Consider the following 23,904-nt stretch of genomic DNA (forward strand, 5'->3'; position numbering starts at 1 on the left):
AAGGAGGGCATTTTCAGGAAGGGTTTTTAAAGCTAAAGTGCCTTTCAGTAATAGCCACGAGAAGCTAAACACACACTTCTGCACCTTTGTGTCAAGATAGAAGACTGATATAGAAATTTCAGTTATCAAACTGGCCAGAAGCCCCATAGCCCAAATTCAAGATTTAAAATGACTTGAAAGCAACAATTTAATTCCAGATATAAGATCATGGTTACACTTGAATCAAGATTGATAATGGTTAAGGATAAGGAAAAAGGCACTAAGTTTTCCCTTTGCATCTTTTAAAATTTGCTCTGTGTGAAACATAACTAATATATTATGGAATAATGTTCGTGAACTTTAGTTTTTATATACATGATGACATAAAGAGTCATTGTTCTAATCTGGATATCAGGTGAGAATTCTGCCATTTGGATTGAATCAGGGGCCACCTGACCAAGCCCACCACATGACGAGGTTTCCCTGAGAAACCTCTACTGACTGCACAAGAACATTTGGGCGCCTGTTAAGAATATAAATTCTCAGGCTGCACTCAGACCTGCTCTACCAGCGTCTCTGCGGGTTTAATAAACTCTCCATTTGATTCTCATGCATGCTAAAGATTGAGGATATTGAAACATAAAAGCAAATGTCCACATTTCTGTACTCATTAATAGCATATTTAATTATGAGAGTGATGATATAAAGAAGAAATATCCAGCAAATGAATTTTCAATTCTGTTCAATCTTTACACATGGTACACACCGTCTTTATGTTGCAATCAGAAAATGTGCTTCTGCTATAGGCTGGGAAGTATCATATTAAGAGCAGTATAAACAGAACTACTAATTTGACCTATATTTCAAGGAAACCTTTTATTTCCTACCTTGTTCATTTCTAGATAATATAACAGACAAACGGCACACGGAATATCATTAAGAACTAGCTAGATTACATCATCTGTGCCTCGCTACTTTTCTTAAAGAGAGCGAAGATGTTAGCCAACATTTATATTCATTCTCATCAGATCTAATTTCTTCTTCAAGGCTTGTCTTTTTCCCGAAGTGGTTCAATAGAAGATAAGAGTTGCTGAAACGTGGGACGCTTTTCTGGAAGCTAAATTAAAACAACAACAACAAAGCAATGGTTTAGTTTATGAAGGTTGTGATTAAAGATAAAATATATAAAATATGTATTCCTCAGTCCTAAAGCTAGCGACTTTAAAAATGTGGAAACACCACAGACATTTCCACTAAAGAGAAAACAATTACAGCTCTAGGAATTGAAAAAGTATCTTTAGTGGCCTAAGATGTGATTGTATACGTGGAATAATGAAGACAGTCAATGATAAAACCAACTCAAATAATAAAGGAATTCACCAGGAGAGCAGTATATAAAATTAATATGCAAAATCAGTAGCCTTCATATATAAGTACAATAACGAATTAGAAGATATAATGGAAGAGAAACCCCATTCTCAGCAGCAACAACACCAAAATAAAATATTTACAAAAACGTATCCCCAAATGAGGAAAACTTTAAAACACTGTTGAAACATATAAATTAGACTTGAATGCATAGAAAAACATGGCTTGTTCTCGAATAGGACAAATCATAAAGATGTCAAATTTCTCAAGTTAAAACATAAAATAGATACAATCACTTTATAAACTGATTTTTAAAATCAAGGCAAGAGAAAACAAAAACCTGATAGAAAAAAGAGGCAAAATAAGACACATAATTCTCAGAAAGATATACAAATGCCCTTAAAAATATACCTCTCTCCTAATGAAAGAGGGACACATGAAAGCTGCACTAAATGCCATTTCTTATCTAGCGGATTGGCAGAAATTCAGAAGTTTGACAATGGTCTGTGTAGCAAAGTGGGCTCTTTGCTAGAGGGTCAACAGCTGCGGAGAGAAATTTGCTACTTTTTTGGTAAGAAACACACACATATACTCACATGCTTATTTTTGTGCAAAGAAGTATGAGAAAGATAAATTGGAATGTTTTTTCAAAAGTCTCAAAATATATAAAAGGGGGAGACTAAAATGTACAAAATGCTCACTCTATGCAGAACTTTCATCGGGATTGTGCAAATCCCTCTCAATGGATTTTGGCACAATTCACATACTTTTAAGGATCAGCTGTGGGAAGGAGGCAGTTTCTTCCTGTCAGGACCCCTGTCCAGCAGATGGTATCGTCCTAGGCCCAAGAGCTAGAGCAAGGAGGGCCAGGGAGGCCTGGGCTTCACCACAAAAACCCTCGTCTGCTCTTCTCCATCTGACAGGTGATGGCAAGAAGTCTTGTACTTGTCTATGTTTCTATTGCACATGTATAATTATAAGCTGCTTGATGTTTTCAGTGTGTGTGTGTGTGTGTGTGTGTGTGTGAAGACTGCGTTTGGCAAGAGCAAATCAATCCCTTGCCATTTCAGCTCTATGTCTAACCCAAAAGAGACTCTTATTTTCTACCCACATGGAATGCTTTTACTCAACATTTGGGAGACATAAGAAGAGAGGATGGAATCGGGTCCATTATGTTTTCTCTACATGTGGTTAGATATTCTCCGTTTCACATTTTCCACTCGAGTAGAGACCCCATAGTGTGGTTAAGAACAGGGGTCCCGACACTAGCCAACCTGCCTCGTACTAGCTATGTGACCTTGGACAAGTCACTTAACCTCTCTGAGTCTCTGTTTCTTTTGTTAGTTTTAGCTTTGATAATACTACCGAGCTCATAGTGTGTTTCTTGATTAATCAATGAGTTAATATTTATGAAGTTCTTAGAACAGTGCTAAACATAAGTTGTTAAATTGTTGGCACCAGCGTTGCTTGTTTTAGATTACAAACAGTTGAGCGCAGAGGCCCGGGGCCATTTCTATCTGATCTATAGCAGGTGCCTCCCCTCCAAAATGCATTGTCTGGCAGTAATGCGGCCACCAGTTTCCCCAGGTGGTGCACTTGCCTCATGCCAGCAGCTGTACATGATCTGGTAGACCGTGTCCGACGCCAGTTGGGGCCGGTAGAGCCTGTGGCCCTGGGAGACCTTCACGACCACCTGGGAGTTATCGTACAAGTCATAGGGCTGCTTCCCCAGGCTGAACACTTCCCACATCAGGATCCCTGCAGCACATGGAGGGGCGGCCGGCAGACGGCAGGGAAAGAAAGCGGATGTCAGAAGGTACAGAATTTGATGAATGAATATTACACACATGCCAGGTCAGGAAGGCTACGGGTCAGAGCGAAGGCGCCTTGGGAAATGAGTCCTAGCAGAAGGGACAGACTGTGGAGAGTGGGTCTGCGCCATCCTCTCCAATGCCTAGGTCCTCTCTTTTGTGTTTCCTGAGACCCAGAAGCCCATTCTTGCTGGTAAACGGGTAAATGGCAAGGGCAGCTGCAGAGGGAGCTACTTAGGGCCCAGCCCCTCAGGCTGCTTCAGAGAAGTGTCTGGGGCTTCGGTCAAGCCACGAACGATCCGGCTCCAGCACTCAGGAGTGATCGACTGAAGCCCTCACTCTCCCCTTCTCTCTTCCTTGGCTGTTTTGTGCAATCATTTCATTGCACAGTCAAATTATCTCTCAGTGAAAATTTAAAGATAAAATCATTGACAGCATTTCTCCTTTTCTTATCAACACAGTGGGTCATAATATTTTGTGGGTCAGGTTTCCTTTTGGGAATCTGATGAAAGCCATTGGCTCTCTCTCTCGGGAAAATGAACACACAGCATTTGGGTGTTTGATTTCTGGCTGTCCACTGTCCCCCATCCAGGGCGTCGTGGACTCTAGGTTAAGAAACTGCGTTCTGGTCATGGTGGTCAAGAGACGGGCATTTGGGGTCAGTTAGACGTGGCCCTTGAGGCCCCCTTCGACCATTAGGGCAAGTTTCTTACCCTTCTCAGTCAGGGTCCCTGTCTCTAACATGAGGATATTTGCACATCATAGAGTTATTGTGAGGATTAAATAGGATAAAACACCCAGAGCACTTAAAAGAGCACCGGGCATTTTAACTACTCTCTAAACGGTGGCCATTTTTCTGTCATACTGGCCAAGCAAGAGAATTTCAACACTTAGCCAGCTTCGAAAACTTAGAAAACCAGAAATATGTAACAAGGAAGAAGTTTGTTCTGGAATCATAACTGAAGTATTGCCTTCAACTTCTTTGACATTTAGAGCTACAGATTTTATGAACAATGTTTACAGTAAGATAATATTACAAGTTGTCGTGGCTGTATTTTAAAAAGAAACTGAACTTTCTAAAACAACCATTCAAAAGTGTGTTGCTCCCTTCACGACTCTGTCTTTGGAAGGCTATTCACTTATCTCGAGAATAATTTCATTGCTTAAATTATCTGTGCAGCTCCTCTTTGAGAATTACTTGCAGAGGCCCTGGTTCATTTTGAATATACTTATTGGGACACATTTCAGAATGGATTTAGTTTTTGGAAACAGCCAAAAAATAACAGGAGCCAAGTTCTGGTGCATAAGATAAGTAATCAAACTAGGTAATGCAATTTTTAGCTCAATCACAAGGTGTAAGTATTGAGTAGGCATACTGATTTTTTAAAATATCTTTCATAAGTTTCGTATCAACTGAAACAAGATTGAAACTAATTTTGACATGGTAATCAGCACAAAACAACATCAAATATTCACCAAAATGCTATCTTTGTGGTTTTCCCTTTTTCTATATACATCGAATTATTTTTTTTTTTACAATGAACAATACCACTTTTACAAAAGGAATAATTATTTTAAAAAATCGTGTCATATAGAAAAATATATGGCTAAATTTTGCTTTTTTGAGGCAATCTCATGAATGTCATGTAGAAAGTCAATTTATGCTTAAGAACCAAGATAAGCATGAAATGAGTCTCAGCTGAATTTAATATATTCTATAACTATAATTTGGATCATTTTACCTAGGTTCATCTGACAGTGATTGTAAATAGGCTTGACATTCCTCACGATGTAGAAAATTATCAGAAAATCTACCAAATCCCAATTTAGAATTATTTCTGTTTCCTAATTATCTTTACTAAATTTCAATATAGATCTTTTAATAAAATAGAGGTCAGTGAACTTTTTTCTATAAAGGGTCACACAGGAAGGCTTTTAGGATTTTTGGGGTCATGCGATATCTGTGACAAATATTGTGCTCTGCTGATGCTGCACAAAACCAGCCAGAAACAAGACAGAAAGGAATGGGCATGACCATGTACCGGTAAAACTTGAGTTACAGAAATGGGCCACTGGATTTGGTCCTGAACCATGGTTTGCTCACTCCTGATCTAAATGATGAATTTTAACAAGGGCACTAGTTGAAACTTGTATGGGCCAAAGAGAATGCTGAGTCATGTTTGGTTTTGACAACAGGCATGCCTCCCAAAATTGGTCAATGCACAAAAAAAAAGTCATCATGGCTGCTATCATGCCGAAGGTCTATGACTCCATTGTAAACCCTTCAACGTTTTGGACTTCACGCAAACTCAGTTTTAGTTCCCAATGACTCCTTCATAAAAACTGTTGAAAAATCTTCAGTAGAAGAGCTTTTATGAGATTTTATGAGAAGGTACTAGCAGGATGCAAATTATACAATATGTGGCAGACATCCTAACACTGACCCAATAAAGGATCATCTCTTCTATCTCTTGCTCATCACAGGCCATACAGATAATTTTGTAAGCGCGCAGGGCTTTTGCTAAAAATGGATGTTGCTGCTCTTTGTGGTTTCCTGTTGTGGAAGCCAGCTTGCAAAATGGGGCTGGGGCCTGTGTGGCCACATTCTTACCGAACGCCCATATGTCTGACTTGCTGCTGTATTTGAAGTAGTGAAACACTTCTGGGGCTGACCACTTGACCGGAAACTTTGTTCCTACTGAACTGACATACTGATCATCAAGAACATACCTGTGGGGGGAAACATCAACACAGACCTTAAGCTGCTTGGCTTGGCAGAATGGGAAGACCTCTGCTGGCCGCCATTGCCTCGTGGCGGTACAGGCTGATGAAGGACAGAGAGGCAACCAGTCTCAGCCGAAAGCTTGGGTGTTCTGCATCTTTTGCTTCCTTTCAATGTATATGCTTAGCTAGAGGCTGATTACGACTTGTAAGCTTTAAAAAATGATATCTAACTTTGAAAATACCAAAATCTGAATGCAAACTGTTTGGTAAATAGAGAAAAACACAAAAATGTAAAAATAAAATCATTCAGAATCCCACCCCAAAGACAACCTGTAATTCTACCACGCAAGATACATTTTGCCTTATACTTTCCAATCTTTTTTCTATATATAATTTGTACAAAATTGAGTTTCTGTCATATTGAGGTTTGCTTTTATTTTTCCTTTAATGGCATATCGGGAACATTTTCCCTATATGGTTACATTTTCTTCTGTAGCATCCTATTTAATGGCTGAATTCCTGCTTATGGATTAGCATAATTTGTTTAACCATGCTAATGGCTTCTAACCATCTGCTATTATAAACAACAGTGGACAACAATATCCTATGAAGATATCAAGACCATAAAAATATATGTTCAAGGATATTCACTACACTCTTGTTTATAATAATGATTAAAATGGAAACAGTCTTAACATCCACATTTTGAGAAGTGATTAAATATAATATGGTACATTAATACAATAGACCAATAGGCAGCTATTTAACAATGAGATCGCTCTATATTTACCAAAATGAAAAGATGCCCATGGTATATGGTTATGTGCAAAAGAATAGATCTATAATGTGATTCCATTATTTTTTTGGAAACAAACAGTAAGTGCACTTGTGTTACGATTGAGTATACTTAGGAATAAGGTGTAGAAAGACAAATGTGTTAGCAGTAGGTACTCTTAGTGCTAAAATTGGGGTGAAGGGGTATGGGCCAAATTCTCCTTTTGACTTTGCTATATTTCTTATAATAAGCATATACTATGTATATAATGAATAGAGGGGAACCCCATGTCTTTGCCCACAAAAACAAATAAATAATGACTCATAAATAGGAAAATGAAATAGGAAAATAAGATAAGGAAATGAAAATTATGGAAACAAATTTTGAATACAATTTATAGGAAAACTTTACATACTAAAATATGTTAGAGATATTTAATATAAAACATCAGAGAAAGCTGGTTTGGCAAATTATTCTTTGAAACATTAGTAATAGTAATAATAAATAACACCTTCCTAGGATTACATATTGCAGCTTCCATACTTCCCTCCCCAGGCCTCCTCAGCTCCTCAGACACCACAAGACACCCAGAAACTACACTGGCACCCCTGACTGGGGTCTGCTCACAGTTTAACTCTTCCTTCAAGTCATCAGGACCAAGTTAAGTCATAGACATCTGAATGATGTGACAGAGCTTTGTGACCAAAAGGATGGGGTGCGTGGCCTCTAGGATCCCTTATTCAGAGCAAGACCTTGTGTCCCATTTTCTGAAGGGACAAAGAACTTGAGGTATATTCTGGATGCCACCATAACAGTCAATATTCCAGCTTCGAGAAAAAGGTGGGTGTAAGTTCTTCTATTCTGAGAACTTCTAATGTCAGTGCAGGTGACTCAGTATATGGTGGTTGGAGTGATGGCAAGTAGCACACAGCTAAAGGGACACCTTGCCAATATTGAGGGGTCCCAGAAGAGGAGCACTTCCTAATACTGAATTTTGGAGACTTAAAAAAGCAGATCTTCCTATGGTGTTTTAGGGCCATGCTTGCTAAATCCAGAGCTGGCCTTGGTCAATTCTTTAGATCTCTTTGCAACGGCATCATTCCTCCTCACAATTATATGAGTTTATGTTGAGTCAGCACAACTTTTTAGCTGTATTTTGTCTCAATGTCAGGGACACCTACTTGCCTCTAGAATAACTGCAGGCATTTTGAAGGCAGGGCCTATCCCATTCATATCAATATCTGCCACGAGACCTAGGCATTTAGTAGAAACTCGATAAATGATGATTGGAAAGGTGAGCATGTATGTTTTCATTTCCTATGCAAAATCGCGGAAATTGGCTTTGAGGTTTAAATAGTATGAGGACTCAGAATCAGGAAATGGAACACTTTTTAAAACTGCTATCGTAATCAAAACAATTTCTCCTAATCATGAAGTGGTGATAGAACACCCACCAAGAGAATCTCAGAGTCTACCGTCATGCCTTACTTGGTGATAAAGAAAAAAACGTGACGATGAAAATTTTTCCTAGTGTTAACATTCTACCCATTTGCACATATATTAAGAAAAAACACAGACAGGGCTAGAGGAGACTTGGTTGAAAATGTGTATAATATTTATCCAAATAATCTGGCTGTAACATGTTATATTTAAATACTTCGGATCTTTCATGGAATTTATTTGTAAGTTTAGAAAATATTTATCAGGGTGTTGAACTTAAAAGGACCCTGGATAATTTTCAAAGTACAGTCTCATCTTACAGGTGAGGAAATGTGGTAAAATGTTTCATAAGTTGTCATAAGTGGTAGTATGGAGGGGGGATCCAGGTTTTCAAGTCCCCAGTTCAAAGTGCCCAAAAGGTCTTCACTTACGATGGCATTTAGGTGTGAATCGAAAGACCCCTCTCATTGGTTGCCCCTTTGGAACTGGCTTACCTTGTCATTCCAAAGTCAGATACTTTCACAGAGAGATCACTGTCTACCAAGCAGTTCCGAGCAGCCTTTGGAGGAAAAATCAAAATTACCAAGTAGTAAAAGTGACCGTGAATCTCTTGACATCAGAATCTGGCATTTTCCTTCTCCTCAGTAGAATTCTCAGCAAAATCTAAGATTGCCTATCAAAAGCCCAAATGTTGGAAATTTGTCTTTTTTTTTTTCCTTTGCAACTTCTCAAAATGAAAATGTGATCCCATATGTATTTTCACCCAGGCATCCATCCTTGTCAACACATTAAACATAAAAACTTAGTTCATCAATGAGAAGGGAAAAATCAGTTCTAGGGGCTCCCTCTTCAGCACTAGGATACTGTGCAGTGACAGGCGCTCTAAAGGCATAAATGTGGCACCAGAGACTCAGAAGGCACTTGCCTAGAGTGTGTGTGGAGTGTTTGCTGTTCAGCACAAGAAAACCTCTTAAAGGTAAATATCAGTGCATACCAAGCAGAACACTTCCGCCTCCCACTCTGACCGAAAGACACAAGTTTCATTTCTTTCTGGTTTTTGTTTGTTTCTTTTGTATTTTCAGTTATTGTATTAAATGACTGTTTTAGCACTGTGCCATTCCTGGAGTAAAGGTCAACTTGAGTTTAATTGTTCCAAGAAACACTAAATTGACCAAAGCCTTTCCTTTCCACCTCTTTTCCTTCAAACCACAACACAACTACATAAATCTTGATGCTTTTAATATTTTATTTTTATCACTACAACTACATAAATCTTTTTTTTTTTTTTAGGCAAGGCAACCCTTGGTTGACCTCACAGATTGCAAGGATCTTGTCAGCTTACAATCCCTTATTTTTAAATTTTTTTTATGCCTACGGCACCTGGTCTTCCTAGGTGGTCTCCCATCCAAGTACTAACCAGGGCCAACCCTGCTTAGCTTCTGAGATCAGACAGGATCCGGCTCATTCAGGGTGGCACGGCCGTAGACTCACTACAACTACATAAATCTTGATGGCTTCTTTTAGTCATTCTGTTCTTTCTGTACTTCAAGTATTTCATTTTGAAACTGATTTTTATCACAAAAATGGCATGTGCTTAAGCAAGGCACAGGTGAGCAAAGTAAAAGTGAAGGTGGCCTCTTTGCCGTTCCTCCCAATCCATCACTAAAGGTGGAAACTATGAGTTCCTTTCTGTCCTTTCTTTGAGCTGCCAATGGCTTTGCTTACCAAGTCCCGATGTATGAACTGGTGGCTCTCCAAAAAGGCCATGCCTTCGCAAACATCATAGCACATTTCCAAGAGCTGGGAGGGTTCAAGACCTCTTCCATGACTCTTCAGGTAATTAAGCAAGCAGCCATTGGTTATATATTCAGTCACTATGTATATAGGGTATCTCTTTGAGCACACTCCATAGAATTTCACCAGCTTGGGATGGTTGAGTTTCCTGGGAACAACAGATTTTCAAAGTTCAGTATTGAATTTCCACACTCCATTTTCCAGATGCCCTGAAAAAGAATCATGGGCAGATTTTTGTTCGTTTTACTATCAGAGGAGAGGAAAATGTTTTGGATATATTCTGGGAGTATTAGCCTTTGGAGATAAGGAATGCTTCTTCATGTTGGACATCAACAACCCCAGCAGAAATTTAGCAGTTGTGGGTGCTGTGTTCGACTTTCCTGCAGAGAATCAGGGAAGCAAGGGTCTGGTGCCTTGGAAATCCCATTGAGTCTCATGGCATCTTGAGAACTTCCAAGACTATTTGGAGGGAGCTACAACCTAAGAGCCCTCGCTTCCATTTTAAAACATCTAACTTTCATATCTAAATATTTCATTCTAAAAAAAACATCAGGTCAGAAAATGAAGAGTGTAGGTAAAATGGAAATGCCATGTTAGGAAAATGAGATTAGGCATAATTTTTCTTGCTTTTTTTTTTTTTAAACCCTCATTTTACATTATTGTTATGTTATTTTTCCAATAATATATTTAGAAAATAGTAACCACATGGTATAGCACTTCTGGTAGTTCATGATGGATGGACAGTCAGCTGTTACGATATTCATCAGCTTGTCATTACATAATATCTAGTCTTATCGATTTACAGGATGATTCTTTAGTGTTCAGATGTGTGAAAGAAATCTAAATTTAACATGTCAACTTTTCAATTTTTTAATAATTGAGGACTTATTAAATACTTAGTTATTTTCTTTCTCCTTGGTTTAACCATGCAGGCATGCCTTATCGTGTTACTCAGGGCAATGAGCCCAGCTTCGCATCTATCAGCAACTGTAGGGACCTGCATTGCACTCAGCAGTGCTCCGTTCAGAGGGAAGGCTTGGAGTGAGACAAAGATCTATCACCCAACAAAAGCTGTTCCTTGAGCAAATTTTGTCCCTGACCAGAGGGGCACTTGGTGGGAACAGTATGTCAACTGGTACTCCCCATTTAACAGGCCTCAGTTTGACTGTTCTATGTGGGATTTAACATTCCCCTTATGTTACAGTTTGACCTCTTTCTTTATTACTAGGTGATTTGTTACTGACTTTTATGATTCTGTATGATTATAAGCCCCTCTATTCGTAAAAAAAATATGTTTTAAAGTTTCACTAGGACACGGGGGTTACACTATGAGCCTAAGGGAGTTTCTCTCAGATTTTTCTGTCCTACAAAAGTTGGACATCAAGGGCCCCCTCCCAAGTTTTATGACAGTTCACTTGTCAAAAGCAGAATGGGCTACATACTTTGCAAGAACTGGTGGAAAATGAAAATGCAGGAATTCTCGTTTAGGAATGATTAAGGATTTCAAGATGGTGATACCAGGGCATTAAACCAAGCGTGGAGTCCTTCTAAGTGTGGGGCCCCTCAAGGCTGTGCGGGTTGCACACACGTGAAGCCAGCCCTAGCCAAAGGCTTATAGTCACATAGTCCCTCTGCTTCAAACGTTTCTGCAACTGTGGTAAGAATGATTGTTCGGACTTTCCTGGTGCCTTTGGTCTTCATAAAGGAGTGACTAAGGAAGTGGACACTGGAATGTGTGCCTGGCTCTGCATTTCTGTTCTGCCACTTTTACCAGCGTGGTGACCATGGGCAGGTCATTTAACATTTCTGTGCTTCGGTTTCCTAGAAAACAAAGGTGACAATGGTACAGCCCTCACAGGCTTCTTCTGAGACTCAAACGTGTTCGTATTTATAAAGTGCTCAGAGAGGTGAGTGTAAACACAATGTAAATGTTTAAGTAAAATTTGTAAAAGGCTTATTACTCTGTAGCAGGCTAGAATTTGTGATTTCAACTGTCTTTGACTGAAGTCCGGCTATAATATTGTTTTGCATACCATGTCGATTGGTCCCCTAAAAGTAGAGTGACCAGCTGCCTCAGTTTGCCTGAGACTGCGGGGTTTCCTGGGACACAGGACTCTCAGCACAAACCCAGGAAAGTCCCAGGCAAACCTGATGGTTGGTCACCCTTCAAAATCTGATTCGCCATGTTGACAAGAAGAGGTAGACTCTTTAAAATAATTCTTTGTGGACTTTGAGCCATACTTCTCTTGCTCAGGCCTGTTTCCACGTCTGAAAGTGTACTATTGCTTCTAATAAAGCTTTTCTTTTCTGCTGAAAAAAAAAATAATTCTTTGTACTTACCTAGATATGAGAGAGAGAGAGAGAGAGAGAGAGAGAGAGAGAGAGAGAGAGAGAGACAGAGAGAGAGAGAGAGAGAGAGAGAGAGAAGGAGAGGAGAGGAGAGAACACATATGTATTGCCAAGAATTAAGAACTGTGCTTAGGACTGAGGCCTGTTAGGAAGGGTATCTTCGTTACCAGTGAGGAAAGAATAAGGTAAATTGGGCATGTGCTTTACAAGGCCCCACTGTGTTCCTCGTTCCACCATGTACCTCCCCACAAGGCAGGAAGGCCAGAGGGCCGAGAAGACGTGTCCACTCAGAACCCATACATCCTTTCTCTATCACTCTTGGGGTACGAGGACTCTGGAACCCCTGTCTGTATAGTTCTGAGGCCTCTTCCAGGACCCATGTAGATTCTTTTTGGGTCTCTTCCCCCAAGAGTGAGCCATGCTGTTGGTGCACCTGCCCCAAATCAAAATCATCAGCCAATATAGATAGTTGTTTGTGGGAGACATAGAGGCTGCTTGGATGTACTGAATGCTGTGTCTGCACATTTGAACTGAGTATAGTGCAGGACAGAGCAGGGGGTGGAAGTGGGAAGGGGCAGGGTGGAGTTCGTGGGGGCCTTGGGCCAGAGACTGGTTTCTCTAAAGACTCTGGAGAATTTTAAATTCAAATATGGCCTTTCAGTTTGTCACGAAGGTATATCGGTCAAAGTAGGAGCACAGAACCAATTTTATTTACTAGCGCATTAGCTTGATTTATAACTTCTAAGTGTTTATATCTGTGATATGCAGACTCTTCCTTCAGTCCTTGCAAATGTTACAGACAGGCCCATTAGCATGAACATCCTCCCATGGTGACGGCTAAACTGCCATTACTTGGAAGAAACTTACATCATGGTCTGGGCCTCCTGGAAAAATTCATCTTCTGACATGGAGCCCTCCTTGATCATCTTAATGGCAACATCATACTGCCCCTTCCACTTGCCCAGATGGACCACTCCAAACTGGCCACTTCCCAGCTCCTTCAACAGCGTAATCTCTTCTCTTTTCAGTTCCCAGATTCCTAATAAGGTAAGACAGACACTCTTTAGGATGAGAATATAAAACTTTGGGGCTAACAGCTTCCCAAGCGATTTTGTCTCCAAAGGGAGTTTCACATTGATAATATGAAGAAGAGCAAGACTTTTTATTTTAAGTTGATCACTTAAAAAAAAAAACCCTTAGTGACATGGTCTTATAACCTATTAAACCACATGATAATGCCGCTAGGACGATATTGGTCTTGAAGCAGCTACAGTTATTGATAGGAAGCTCAGAGTATAAACACTTTGCCAACCAGAGGCATCTTAGATGTGGCATCAAAATGTGCTCGATGCCCTTTAGCTTGGTAAAATATCATTACGTTTTATAAAACAAATTGTGATCTGGATGGATGTCATTATCCTAAATACGCAACGTTGCAAACTGGCTCCCCTGAGCAGGCACAGAATCCCAGAAGAAGAAAGAAAGGGTAGGCAATGGGGTTCTAGTGACCGATGATTGGGTCTAATGAGAGGAAAGATTTGACACTCTTTTTGGTAACGCTGGAGAGATAACAGAGTTAATTTGGGAAGACAGAAAAGGCTTTTGTTTTTTATTATTTGTTTTTAGAAAATGAATAAATATATTAGAGCTGAAGCCCTCCCTGTCACAATCTGAGCAGGGACTGCCTTCCTGTCTTCCCTCTTTTTTTCAATAAATTAACCATATATGCATATTTTAACCAAAAATGTGGGAAATAGATCTTAAGAGACCAAGGGTGTATTCATACCACTTCCCAAGGACACGGAGATGGGAACCTTGTTGGCCTTGGTTGACACAGGGTGGCGGAGTCGTGTGATCATGCCTGCAATGGAATCAGCATCATAGTATCACATCATCACATCATACCACATCACATCACATCGCGTCACATTGGTTCACACCTCTGCTTATGTTCCCTCCAGAGTGGCTGAAAAAGCAGAGTTCAGGATGTTGAGGTGCAGAGAGGGAATTCATTCTGACCGTAGTCATCCCATACTTGTATTAATTTGCCTGACTTGACTAACTCAATGTCAAGCAAAAATTCAAGAGTAAAACCGCTTTATGTGACTTTTGAAAATACGTCAAAGTTAGTTGCTTGGTGGAATCTTTCGTTTAAAAAATTTTCCATTTTTATTTTGCTATCTTTTTATAGTCCTATATTTAAATACGTATACACACAGCACATACAGTTGGTAAAGAATCCAAATAGTACAGAAGGGTACAAAATAAAAAGTAAACCACTTGCATTTTAAAAAATTAAACCTATTACTAAATTGCATTAATGGTCAAGTCATTTTAAGTGTTTACGTCACGGTAAAGCTGGGTTAAAATAATCAAGGTATTTATAGCAGCTTGAAAGAACACATTCAAAAAATTGTTTTTTGCTTTAAATGTGTGACATTTTCCAAGTCCTGAGAACTATCACACGTGTCCTTTTCCTCTCCTTCATCTTTCTATGTTATTTATTTACTTTTTGTGTGAGTGGTATCCAAATGTTTTAAATCGTGCACCTTTAATTGGCAAAAAAATTTAGTTCACTCTTCCAAAATATATGTACAATTGCTGCTGTATTGATATATTATGTGAATCATAAAATGTAGTCACAAAGAGAAAACATAAGAGAATTAGGTTTAAAAAAACAAATAGAAATAAACATTTTACTGTTTTCTTCTTACTCTGTGGAGTTGCTTGTGCATTCTCTGGAGGGGAGTCATTCCACTTGGAGATGTCTTTCCAAGGGATACTTTTGAGGTACTACAGGTTAAACTAAACAATTATGAAATGAGGACGAAGGAAAAATACAAGTAGGAATCAAAATCAAAGCCAGGAGTGAGGCCATTTCCCTTATGTGGACATAATCAGCTTAGGTAGAGTCGTGCAGATTGTACACTGAGCCCACAGCTTATTTTTTCTCGCTCTTGGAATTCATCCAGTCACTGCTCGTAAGTGGCACTAGTCTAGAAAAGACACTTAGGGTGGCTTTCTCTTTTTAAAACTTTTTTCTACATTTAGTGAGACGTTATTGACATGTAACCTATATAACTTTAAGGTGTACGACACGATGATGTGATACGTGTATGCAAAATGCTTACTGTAATGAGATGAGTTAATATTTCCATAAGGAGGGATTTCTATACACACTTTTGCCAATTAGGCAAAGTTTAAAAAGAGAAATAGTACCCAGTGTTGGTGAGGATGAAGAAACTTGCTCTTGGTGGGAGTGTACATTTCTGAAAAGCTTTTGATGATGTCAGAATTTCAAATGTTCTTAACCATTATCTCAGGAAAGCCATCTCTAGGGAATTGGGCTACAGAAACACTCATGCAGGTGCACAGAGCCATGTGTGCAGGACTGTGCATTGAAACAGTAATTGTGATGGGAAAACATTGTAAATGATCCTACTGCTAATCAATACAAGGTTAGGTGAATAAATTATGGAATAATTCTGTAAGAGAATTCTCAATAGACCAAAGTAAGCTGTACATATTTGCATGGAAAGACTTCTAAGACACATTGAGTAAGGGAAACAAGCTGAAAAGTAGTATGTGTAGAATGATCTCAGTAAAAATATCACGTGTGCGTGCGTGTGTGTGTATAATGGATAATAAGTGTTACTATCAGCATAGAAGATAATTCTGTCAGAGCAGACACCAACTCATATATCACTGGAGAGAGAACCTCCATGGACATTTCTATAATGTCTAAATTTTGCAATCAACTTCTATAGGCAGGAAAAAACCCGCAAATATTTTTATAAAGAGAATCTCTACTTCTAAGTCACTCAACTCAATTTTTTTTTCTGACATTATAGAGTGTATAATGTTATACTTCAGGAAATGTAGGTTAAAAATCACAGTAGGCTTAGGGCTTGAGAGCATTTTTTTTCTTACTTTCACGTCTCTCCATATAATTAAGGATATTAGGGGGATCGATAGTATCCAAGAAAATTGATATTTATCAGCAAAGATCCATAAAAGAAGAAGTGAAATAAATTACCTGCTGAATTGTGTTGATGATAGTGAATAAGCTTTGGAATGTCATCAAAACAGTAGTTTTCTGCCAGGTACAATTTGTTCTCAGCATTTGTATGCACGTGGTAATGTTTGATAGTTCCTTTCTTATCACTATTAAGGAAAAAAGAATGTGAGAATGTTTTAAACAATTGAAGCTTGATTAAACAATGGTTAAATAATTCGGTGCATTTGGAAATTTTGGAGAGGGAAGTCAGGGAAGTTTTCTCAGTCTTGCCATCTGGTGTTTTCTGGAGGTATCCATGACAGTCAGTAATTATGGAAGAGGGCTCTTCTCTGAATTCAGCTTACCTTTTGTGCACATACAGAATTCATGTACAATAAAATTCCAACTTTCTAGACTGTTCTTCGTACACATAAAGCTGGAACATTCCTCTGATGATTGAGAGCCCTGCAGTTCTTCAGGATGATTATCCTGAAAATCAATTCCTTTTCAGGATGATAAGGAAGATTAAAATGTAGAAGGCAAAGGTGATTATGCCGTGGGTGTTCTCACCCACAGCGTGGGTAGGAGGCTCTCTGTGTGTGGAGGAGGCAGGATAGAGTGGGTGGGGCTGTCCTTTAATCCCTCATGTGAACTTGTACCTTTCCACATAAAACATTTTTTTTTCTTTTGCTCTACATTTAGAATATAGTGGTGAATTGATGCACATTGACTTAGGTTAATCAACAATAATATGCTTGTCTTCGATTTGAGAGTATGGCACAGTGGTCAAAAATTGGGCTTTGAGTCCAGTTCTACTGCTTGCTAGCTACCTCATTTGGTTGTTACAAAGATAGAGAGAGAGAGAGAGAGAGAATTTGCACTGTGCTTGGCACATAAAACACTTAAAAATAAATTGCTGTTATGCCAGCTTAGTTAAAATTGCAGTTATAAAAGGAAAGGGCGCTATCTTGTTGCAAATGGCTAATCAGCTCTTGGTCTCAGCACGAAATTCACTCAAGCCCATCAATGCAGTTTCATAATACAAGGCTTCTGTACTCATTGATTTGGATTTCTTTTTTTTGATTCCTTATCCATTTGCTGATTTTTCTACCTGGCCACCTTCCAAAAGGAATCTGGTGTCAAGAAGCTTGACTAGAACTTCTGATATCAGGTTTGGCTGAAACTGCAGGGCCAGAGATTTTTATATTTAGTGAACCAAGTCTTCTCCCGGTTCTTACGGGGCTGGATTCAGCCAGCATCTAGATATGCAACCTAGTACATGAGATGCACTGGGGATGTGGCTTCTGGCATTAGAAAATGCCAGGTGACTGATTAGAGTATATCCTATTCAAATCGGAGGTAGGTACTCTATAAAAAAATCCTCAAAATAACTTTTTAATCACTTAATTATTACAAATATATATATATACACACACATACATACACACCACAGGGCAGGGCACATGGAAAAGGCACCAAGGCAGAAGATCATTCACTCCAACCATTAAAAGAGCATTGCACACACACAAAAATATATATCTTTTTCAAATGGCCCTAATCAAGATTTGGCCAGATTCTTATTCCAAAATATTGGGGGTTTCAGTGTAGACACAGGAGTGTGGTTGAAGGAACATGAACTTGGCTGTTGAAGGCCCAGATTCAAGTGAGTCATTTATTAACTTTGTGGGTGGGTCTTCATCAACTCTCTTTGAACTTCAATCTCCTCATTTGTAAAATGGTGCAAATAAAAACAACTTTCTATTTGCTTCTCAGGATGATTAGAATGAACAAAAGAGCTAACAGCTAATGTGAGGGTGGCTTGTAAAACTCTGATGGGGGATCCTGATGTTGGTAACGTTGACTTGTTGTTGACTCTCATGCGACGACTGTGGGGGTCTTGCGTGCCCAAGTGTTCAGATAGGGGTAGTAGAGCAGGTAGAATTACTGTCTCCCAACAACAACAATAGTAATTGCTATTAATTTATTAAGTGCTTACTGTGTGCCAGGTATTGTTCTGATCCAATATGTGAATTCACTTATTTTATCCATAGAACGTAATAATCGTTACTGTGTCCCCTTTTCAAATGAGGAAGTTGATGCACAGAGGTTAAGAAACTTGCTCAATGCCATAAAGCTTTGTAAATGGTAAAGTCAGGATTTGGACCCAAAAGTGTAGCTTCAAATCAGAACTCTTAACAACGTAGAGGACAGCACCTTAGAAAGAAGCTATCGAGGCAACACAGCTACACTTATTCAATTTTCTGCTAACTCTGGTCTGACGAGAAGATACAGTAGGTTTTCCAGCTCAGCAGGTGGCAAAGGCCCAGAGGGTAGAGGCCCCAATGCTATTTCTCTTTTTCTAGGTTTAGGACTGAATTGAGGGGAATGACCTAGGATTCCTTTAACAAGCATTCACCGAGGCGTGCTGTGCCCTGGGCACTCAGCGGCTGCCTGGGATGGGCTTGAGAGAATCACTTGAGAACAGCCTCTTGGAAGTAGCGGGGAAAAGGCCACTACAAACGGTCGTATTCAACAGAAATATTTTGATCCAAAATTCCAGAGTTTAAAGATGGCGTCTTATCCCAAAACATGACTAAATTAGTAGCATACTCAAAGAATACACAAGAAGATAAAATGAAATCCGTTTCATACTTACTTCACAGCCTTACTAAATAAGGACACTGTGTACATTCCCACTTGGCTAGAATTTCTAACCATAAATGCTCCTTCTTTTCCCTGAAAAGGAAGGAAAATGTGAAAGGAACAGAAAATATTTTCATTATCTTTGAAAATTATTTTTTCTGGTAGGTGGTAGGAAAATAGATCTTTTAGATTCACTTGAAATCTCATTGATGGTAGAGATTATCCAACAGTTGACACAGAAGGGGACCTACAGTTGAGCTTTCTTTCTTTTCTCACTATTTCTTTATAGATTAATCCCGTATGCTTCAACCATTCCTCTCCAGTAGATTTTTAACCCTCTCTGATAATTTTCTCTTTTATATTTGTGCAAGCCTAATGTTTTAATCTTTCAGAAAGAAAATTTAAAACCACATATCATCATATCATGCTCATGGAAGGGTTTTAGAAAACCTAAGATGCAGAACAAATTGTTAAAGTTCTGTGCTCAACTTGTCTGCCTTAATGTCTTCTTTAAATCTTTCTTAATATCTTGTGCTAATTCTAAGCAGATCCAGATTCAAAAAGAGCATATAATAAATTAGGAATGTGGGAAAACTCTGAGTTAGTTAGTGAAGTCATCACATGTTCACTAATACCCCTCAAAGAGATAATTGGTTTGTTTTATTAGGTTGAACTATACCAAAGTGTCATTTTGTAGGCCAAAAGAGTTTGCTATTGATAATTCTATACCAATTAATAACAGAGTCATGTGGATTTATTCCCTAGTACATCTAATTTATTCTGGTTTAGGTGCCAGCGAGCAACGACAGAGCTAAGGTAGACTGTTGACATAGATGACCCCAATAAATCACCTCTCTGTAGTCAGTCCCCTCTCACACTGACTCTGGGCTGGGCCATGTGACTTGCTTTGGCTAATGGGACATTAGCAAACATGATAAAAGCAGAGACTCCATAACTGCTTGCACTGAACTTCAGGGCTCATCCTCTTCACCCCTCGCCTTGATACTACACTTGACCTTAAGCCAAAAATCTTGCCTGAGATGACCATGTTGTGAGAAAGTCCAAGTTAGCCCCATGGAAAAGAATGATGGCACCCAGGTGACTGCCTCAGCTAAACCCAATCGCCCCGTGACTGCATCCACCAGCTAAATGCAGCCCCATGAGTGGCCCTAAACAAAATCTGAAGGAGAACCGCCGGGCCAGCTGACTCACAGAATTGTGAGAAATCATAAATCTCGTTGTTTTAAGCCACTAAAATTTGAAGTGGTTTATTACCCAGCAATAGATAACAGAAAGAGAGGAAGTGGCTATATTTGAAGGGCCTGGTAAGCCTTAGGCTAGACTACCAACACCATGATGATGTAACTGTATACTTAGCAATAAGGTTTTTCTAAGAAGTTCATTACCCTCTGAGCCCAACAATAGAAAGATTCTTAGAGGCTACGGTAGAGAGCAGACTATTTACCTTTTGTCTCAGTAATTGCTCAGACTGTGACCTGGAGATGTTACCCGCAAACCAGCTGCAATAGGAAAGAATTCCACATGTGAGAGTTAATTTTTTTGTTTGTTTTGAGAGTTAGTAATTTTTAATTGCATGACTTGTCACTTAGTTTTCTAACTTGTAAAATGAGGCATTAGCCTAGATCAGGGGTTTCTACACCTGACTGTTCCAGAGAATCACCTGAGGAGCTTTACAAAAATACAGATTCCTGAGTCTCTATCACCCAATTATGATTCTGGCGTGGGGTCTGCATATCTGTATTTTTAAATAGGCTGGCATTTAGGAACCTTTGGCTTCCTTCTAGGTGATCTCTAAATTCTCCAACATTTCATCATTTTGAATGAGAGCCAGACATTAGATCAATGAAGTTTATTCCAGTGGATAAATTGGGGTTGTCAAGGATGAAAGTTCCTTCGTTTCAACCTTAGAATTTTCTTTTAATAATCCAATGGAAGCATGCATTATAGCATCTATTTTCAAAGCAAACGCTTTTCAAAAAAATATTTTTATTTGCAGGATAGCAATAGATAAGCATCTATGGTTATGTTAAGGTAGGGACAGTTGTAGTGAACTGAGAAAAAGATGATGTGAGATAGCCAGGTATAATCTTTATTTATTTATCTATCTATCTATTATTTTTAGGTCTATAGCACCTGGTCTTCCTAGGTGGTCTCCCATCCAAGTACTAACCAGGCCCGACCCTGCTTAGCTTCAGAAATCAGACGGGATCAGGCTTGTTCAGGGTGGCATGGCCGTAGACTATCATCTTTAAATATAGCCCTTTTTATTAAGTTAGCCAAGAACATCACATTTTAATTTTCATGGGAAGCTCAACAGGTCACAGAGCTGTTTCTCATGTGAGATCAACGATATCCGTAGCCTTTGGGTTTGGGCCAAAATATCATTCTAAGGAAATGAACAGGGTGGGAGGTGGGATGGGGCATGGGTTTGGGGGCTTGGGAGGATCCTCTGGCTAGAAGATAACACCTGAGGACGAAAGAAGTACGCGAGGAAAGTGAGGGTGATTTAGATGGGGGGGAGGGGGGCAGTTCAATGAAGTGGAAAGAGCCTTAGATGTGCCAGCTTGGAGTTCTGGGTTCTAGACATAACTCGTAATGAGTAGTTGCGTGGCTTTGGACAGGCCATTTAGTCTCTCTTAACCATGGAATTCTGCATTTGTAAAATTAGGCTTAAACTTGATAAGTTTGAAAGTCTCTTCTAACTCTACTCTTAGAGAGGCTATGTAATTAACACTTGAGATATTAACTCTTATTAGTTAATATTTTAAGCTAATCATAGCTAATCAAAATACTCTTTCAGAAAATATGATCCAGGATACGAGCCTATGGGATATAGAAGAAAGGGATGATCAGAAATAAGGAGAAAGGCCTGGTGAGGTGAGGTGAGATTGTGTGTAACCCGCCCCCCCCACACACACACTCACAAACATTGTGTTTGTATCATAATTTTGTTGAGACCCGGCTCTGTTTGTTTTAAAAAAAAATATTTCAGCATTTCAATGTCAGAGTAGCAGAGGCTTAGGCCTAGTCCTAACACATAATTTTCCATCTAAACCTCGGTGCCTCATTCTTTAATGGAATGGAGTAGGGTTGCTCATGAATTTATGGCCATAAAACAGATGCTTCAGCAACATTGATAGAGCAGGAAGCTGGAGGCACCAAGCATGGTGTGTGGATGCTGAGCTTCAGATCATGTAGCCTTCTGGTCCTGACCTCTTTGATTTTAAGGAGGTGGGTCTTTCTTGATCATTTGCCCCAATGCACAGCTCTCACACACCATTGAAATCTAGAAATGATGGAGACACAGACTGTCTATATGGTCAGATCTGGGTTTTCGGAGCCAAAGAAAGATTTCCAGTCCATCTAAATGCTAAAGACTAAAATCCATGATTAGGTGTTCACTTCTGTTGGTTTAAGTCTTTGTCATTAGTTAAAGTGTAATTCTTTTCGGATAATTTTGGTGCTGGTCTGAGTCTTTTATGTCTTCATCCTAAGGGTTGGTGTTGGGGAAGAAGATAGGGCTAAAGGGAAGCTAGAGAGTGGCGAAGGGACCACGCTGCAGAGGGGCGGAAGGTACAGCACATCTCTATCAATGTGACAGGTATGCCTAAGGGCTGGGCTGGGTTAGAAAGAAGAAGAGGAAGAATCAAAACAGAGACATGTTAAAAGTGAGAGCTTTTTAGAAGCTCTCATTGCACTTAGAGACAATGAATTAATAACAACACTCGTACAACAACAGAACTGGAAATACACATCATCTTAGTGTTCAAGCGAATTGGTCGCCGTTGGGTAACAGGTGTCTGAGAGGAGCTGCATGGCCTACTGCTCCCGCCTCTCCTTAATACCAGCTTCAGGAGGTTTATTCGTCCTTGTTTGTAGAACGATAGAATCTTAGATGTTGGAAAGGACCTTAACAACCACTTAGACCAGCCTGTGTCAAAACAGTTGGGGTGATCACACATTCTTATTTGCCTAGAAGAGTCCAGTTTATGCCTCGTGTCCAGGTGTAATATTTAATAGCATGCTCTTTCTCTAAAGTGTTGTAATTTGTATGTTAAATGCTAAGGTCACCCTAGGAACAGAAATCTTTCAACATAAATGCTGTCATGTTCAAGTCTCAGTTATGCTCTCTTGTACAATTGCTGCATATAAATAAGTTCAAAAATGGAACTGAATACTAATAAAAGCCTTCAAACATCACCCTGGTGAGAAGCCTTTAGGAAAGAAATAATCAGCAGAAATATCATATGCTGTATCTATGAAGACAAAGTAAAGAGATAAATCTAATGAATATGTGCAGTTAATTTAGATAGTCCAGACTGAGAACAAATATTTTCATTAGTAACAACCCAGCTCATTGTCATCCTTCATCCAGATAAATAGCCCAGAACCTTACATGAGTTTACCCATGTAATACATCCTCCTGAGCAAGTCTGAGCCATCTGTTTTGATGCTTTTAGAGCAGAATAGAAACATCTATGTCTAGTTTTAGAGGAACACAGAGGGCTTTAAAAACTCACTCATAGTCATCCAGGTTTTCCTCTTCTTCAGATGAACTCGACTCGGGGAATCCCCTGAAGAAGAGAAGAAACAATAGAAATACAAAAACCACCAAGAAATAATGCAAATACCTAGCAGTGTGATATCACATCCCACCATGCTTTCATCCCGTAAGTAAAATTTAGATGTTAGGTTTCTCTTTTTGAACTTGGGAAGGTATCAGCAAAGTAAAGAGAGAATCACTCAAAAGTTAAGTTCATGCCCCGTTTTATGATAAACTGGCTGTTTGATAAAAGAAGTCCCCAGGAGGCTCCCAGGAATGTGTATTTCTCTGAGTGTCTCAGAAGACCGGGCTCATGAAATAGATGAAGATGCCTTCAGGGACAGCTGTAGAATAAAGTTTAAAAAATATCAGGTTGTATACAGTTATTCTTAGAGTTATTCAACTGAGGTTGTTTTTCTTCCTGTTAGATGTGCCTGAGCTAGGTAGATTAATGTCCATG

General features: G+C 39.3%; 1 protein-coding gene, 1 non-coding gene and 1 pseudogene across 2 annotated transcripts in view; all 3 read right to left on the reverse strand.

Annotated features, from left to right (window-relative positions):
- Window positions 1-1,021: 1,021 nt before the first annotated feature.
- Window positions 1,022-23,904, reverse strand: part of BMX (BMX non-receptor tyrosine kinase) — a 37,628-nt gene continuing 14,745 nt past the window's right edge. Inside the window, exons 8-18 of the mRNA XM_006911648.1 lie at window positions 23,422-23,475; window positions 20,346-20,400; window positions 18,894-18,973; window positions 16,277-16,404; window positions 14,027-14,101; window positions 13,108-13,279; window positions 9,823-10,039; window positions 8,592-8,656; window positions 5,770-5,888; window positions 2,948-3,105; window positions 1,022-1,096 (exon numbers count right to left, since the gene is read on the reverse strand). Of these exons, the coding sequence (XP_006911710.1) occupies window positions 1,022-1,096; window positions 2,948-3,105; window positions 5,770-5,888; window positions 8,592-8,656; window positions 9,823-10,039; window positions 13,108-13,279; window positions 14,027-14,101; window positions 16,277-16,404; window positions 18,894-18,973; window positions 20,346-20,400; window positions 23,422-23,475 (1,198 nt within the window). The remainder of the gene's footprint in view (window positions 1,097-2,947; window positions 3,106-5,769; window positions 5,889-8,591; window positions 8,657-9,822; window positions 10,040-13,107; window positions 13,280-14,026; window positions 14,102-16,276; window positions 16,405-18,893; window positions 18,974-20,345; window positions 20,401-23,421; window positions 23,476-23,904) is intronic.
- On the reverse strand, window positions 9,466-9,584 carry LOC112479575 (annotated as a pseudogene).
- On the reverse strand, window positions 21,023-21,141 carry LOC112479554. The gene has a single exon (XR_003046226.1). It is a non-coding gene; the product is annotated as a 5S ribosomal RNA (ribosomal RNA).

This window comes from Pteropus alecto, unplaced genomic scaffold, assembly GCF_000325575.1.
Source record: "Pteropus alecto unplaced genomic scaffold, ASM32557v1 scaffold23, whole genome shotgun sequence".
NCBI classification, from domain to species: Eukaryota; Metazoa; Chordata; class Mammalia; order Chiroptera; family Pteropodidae; genus Pteropus; species Pteropus alecto.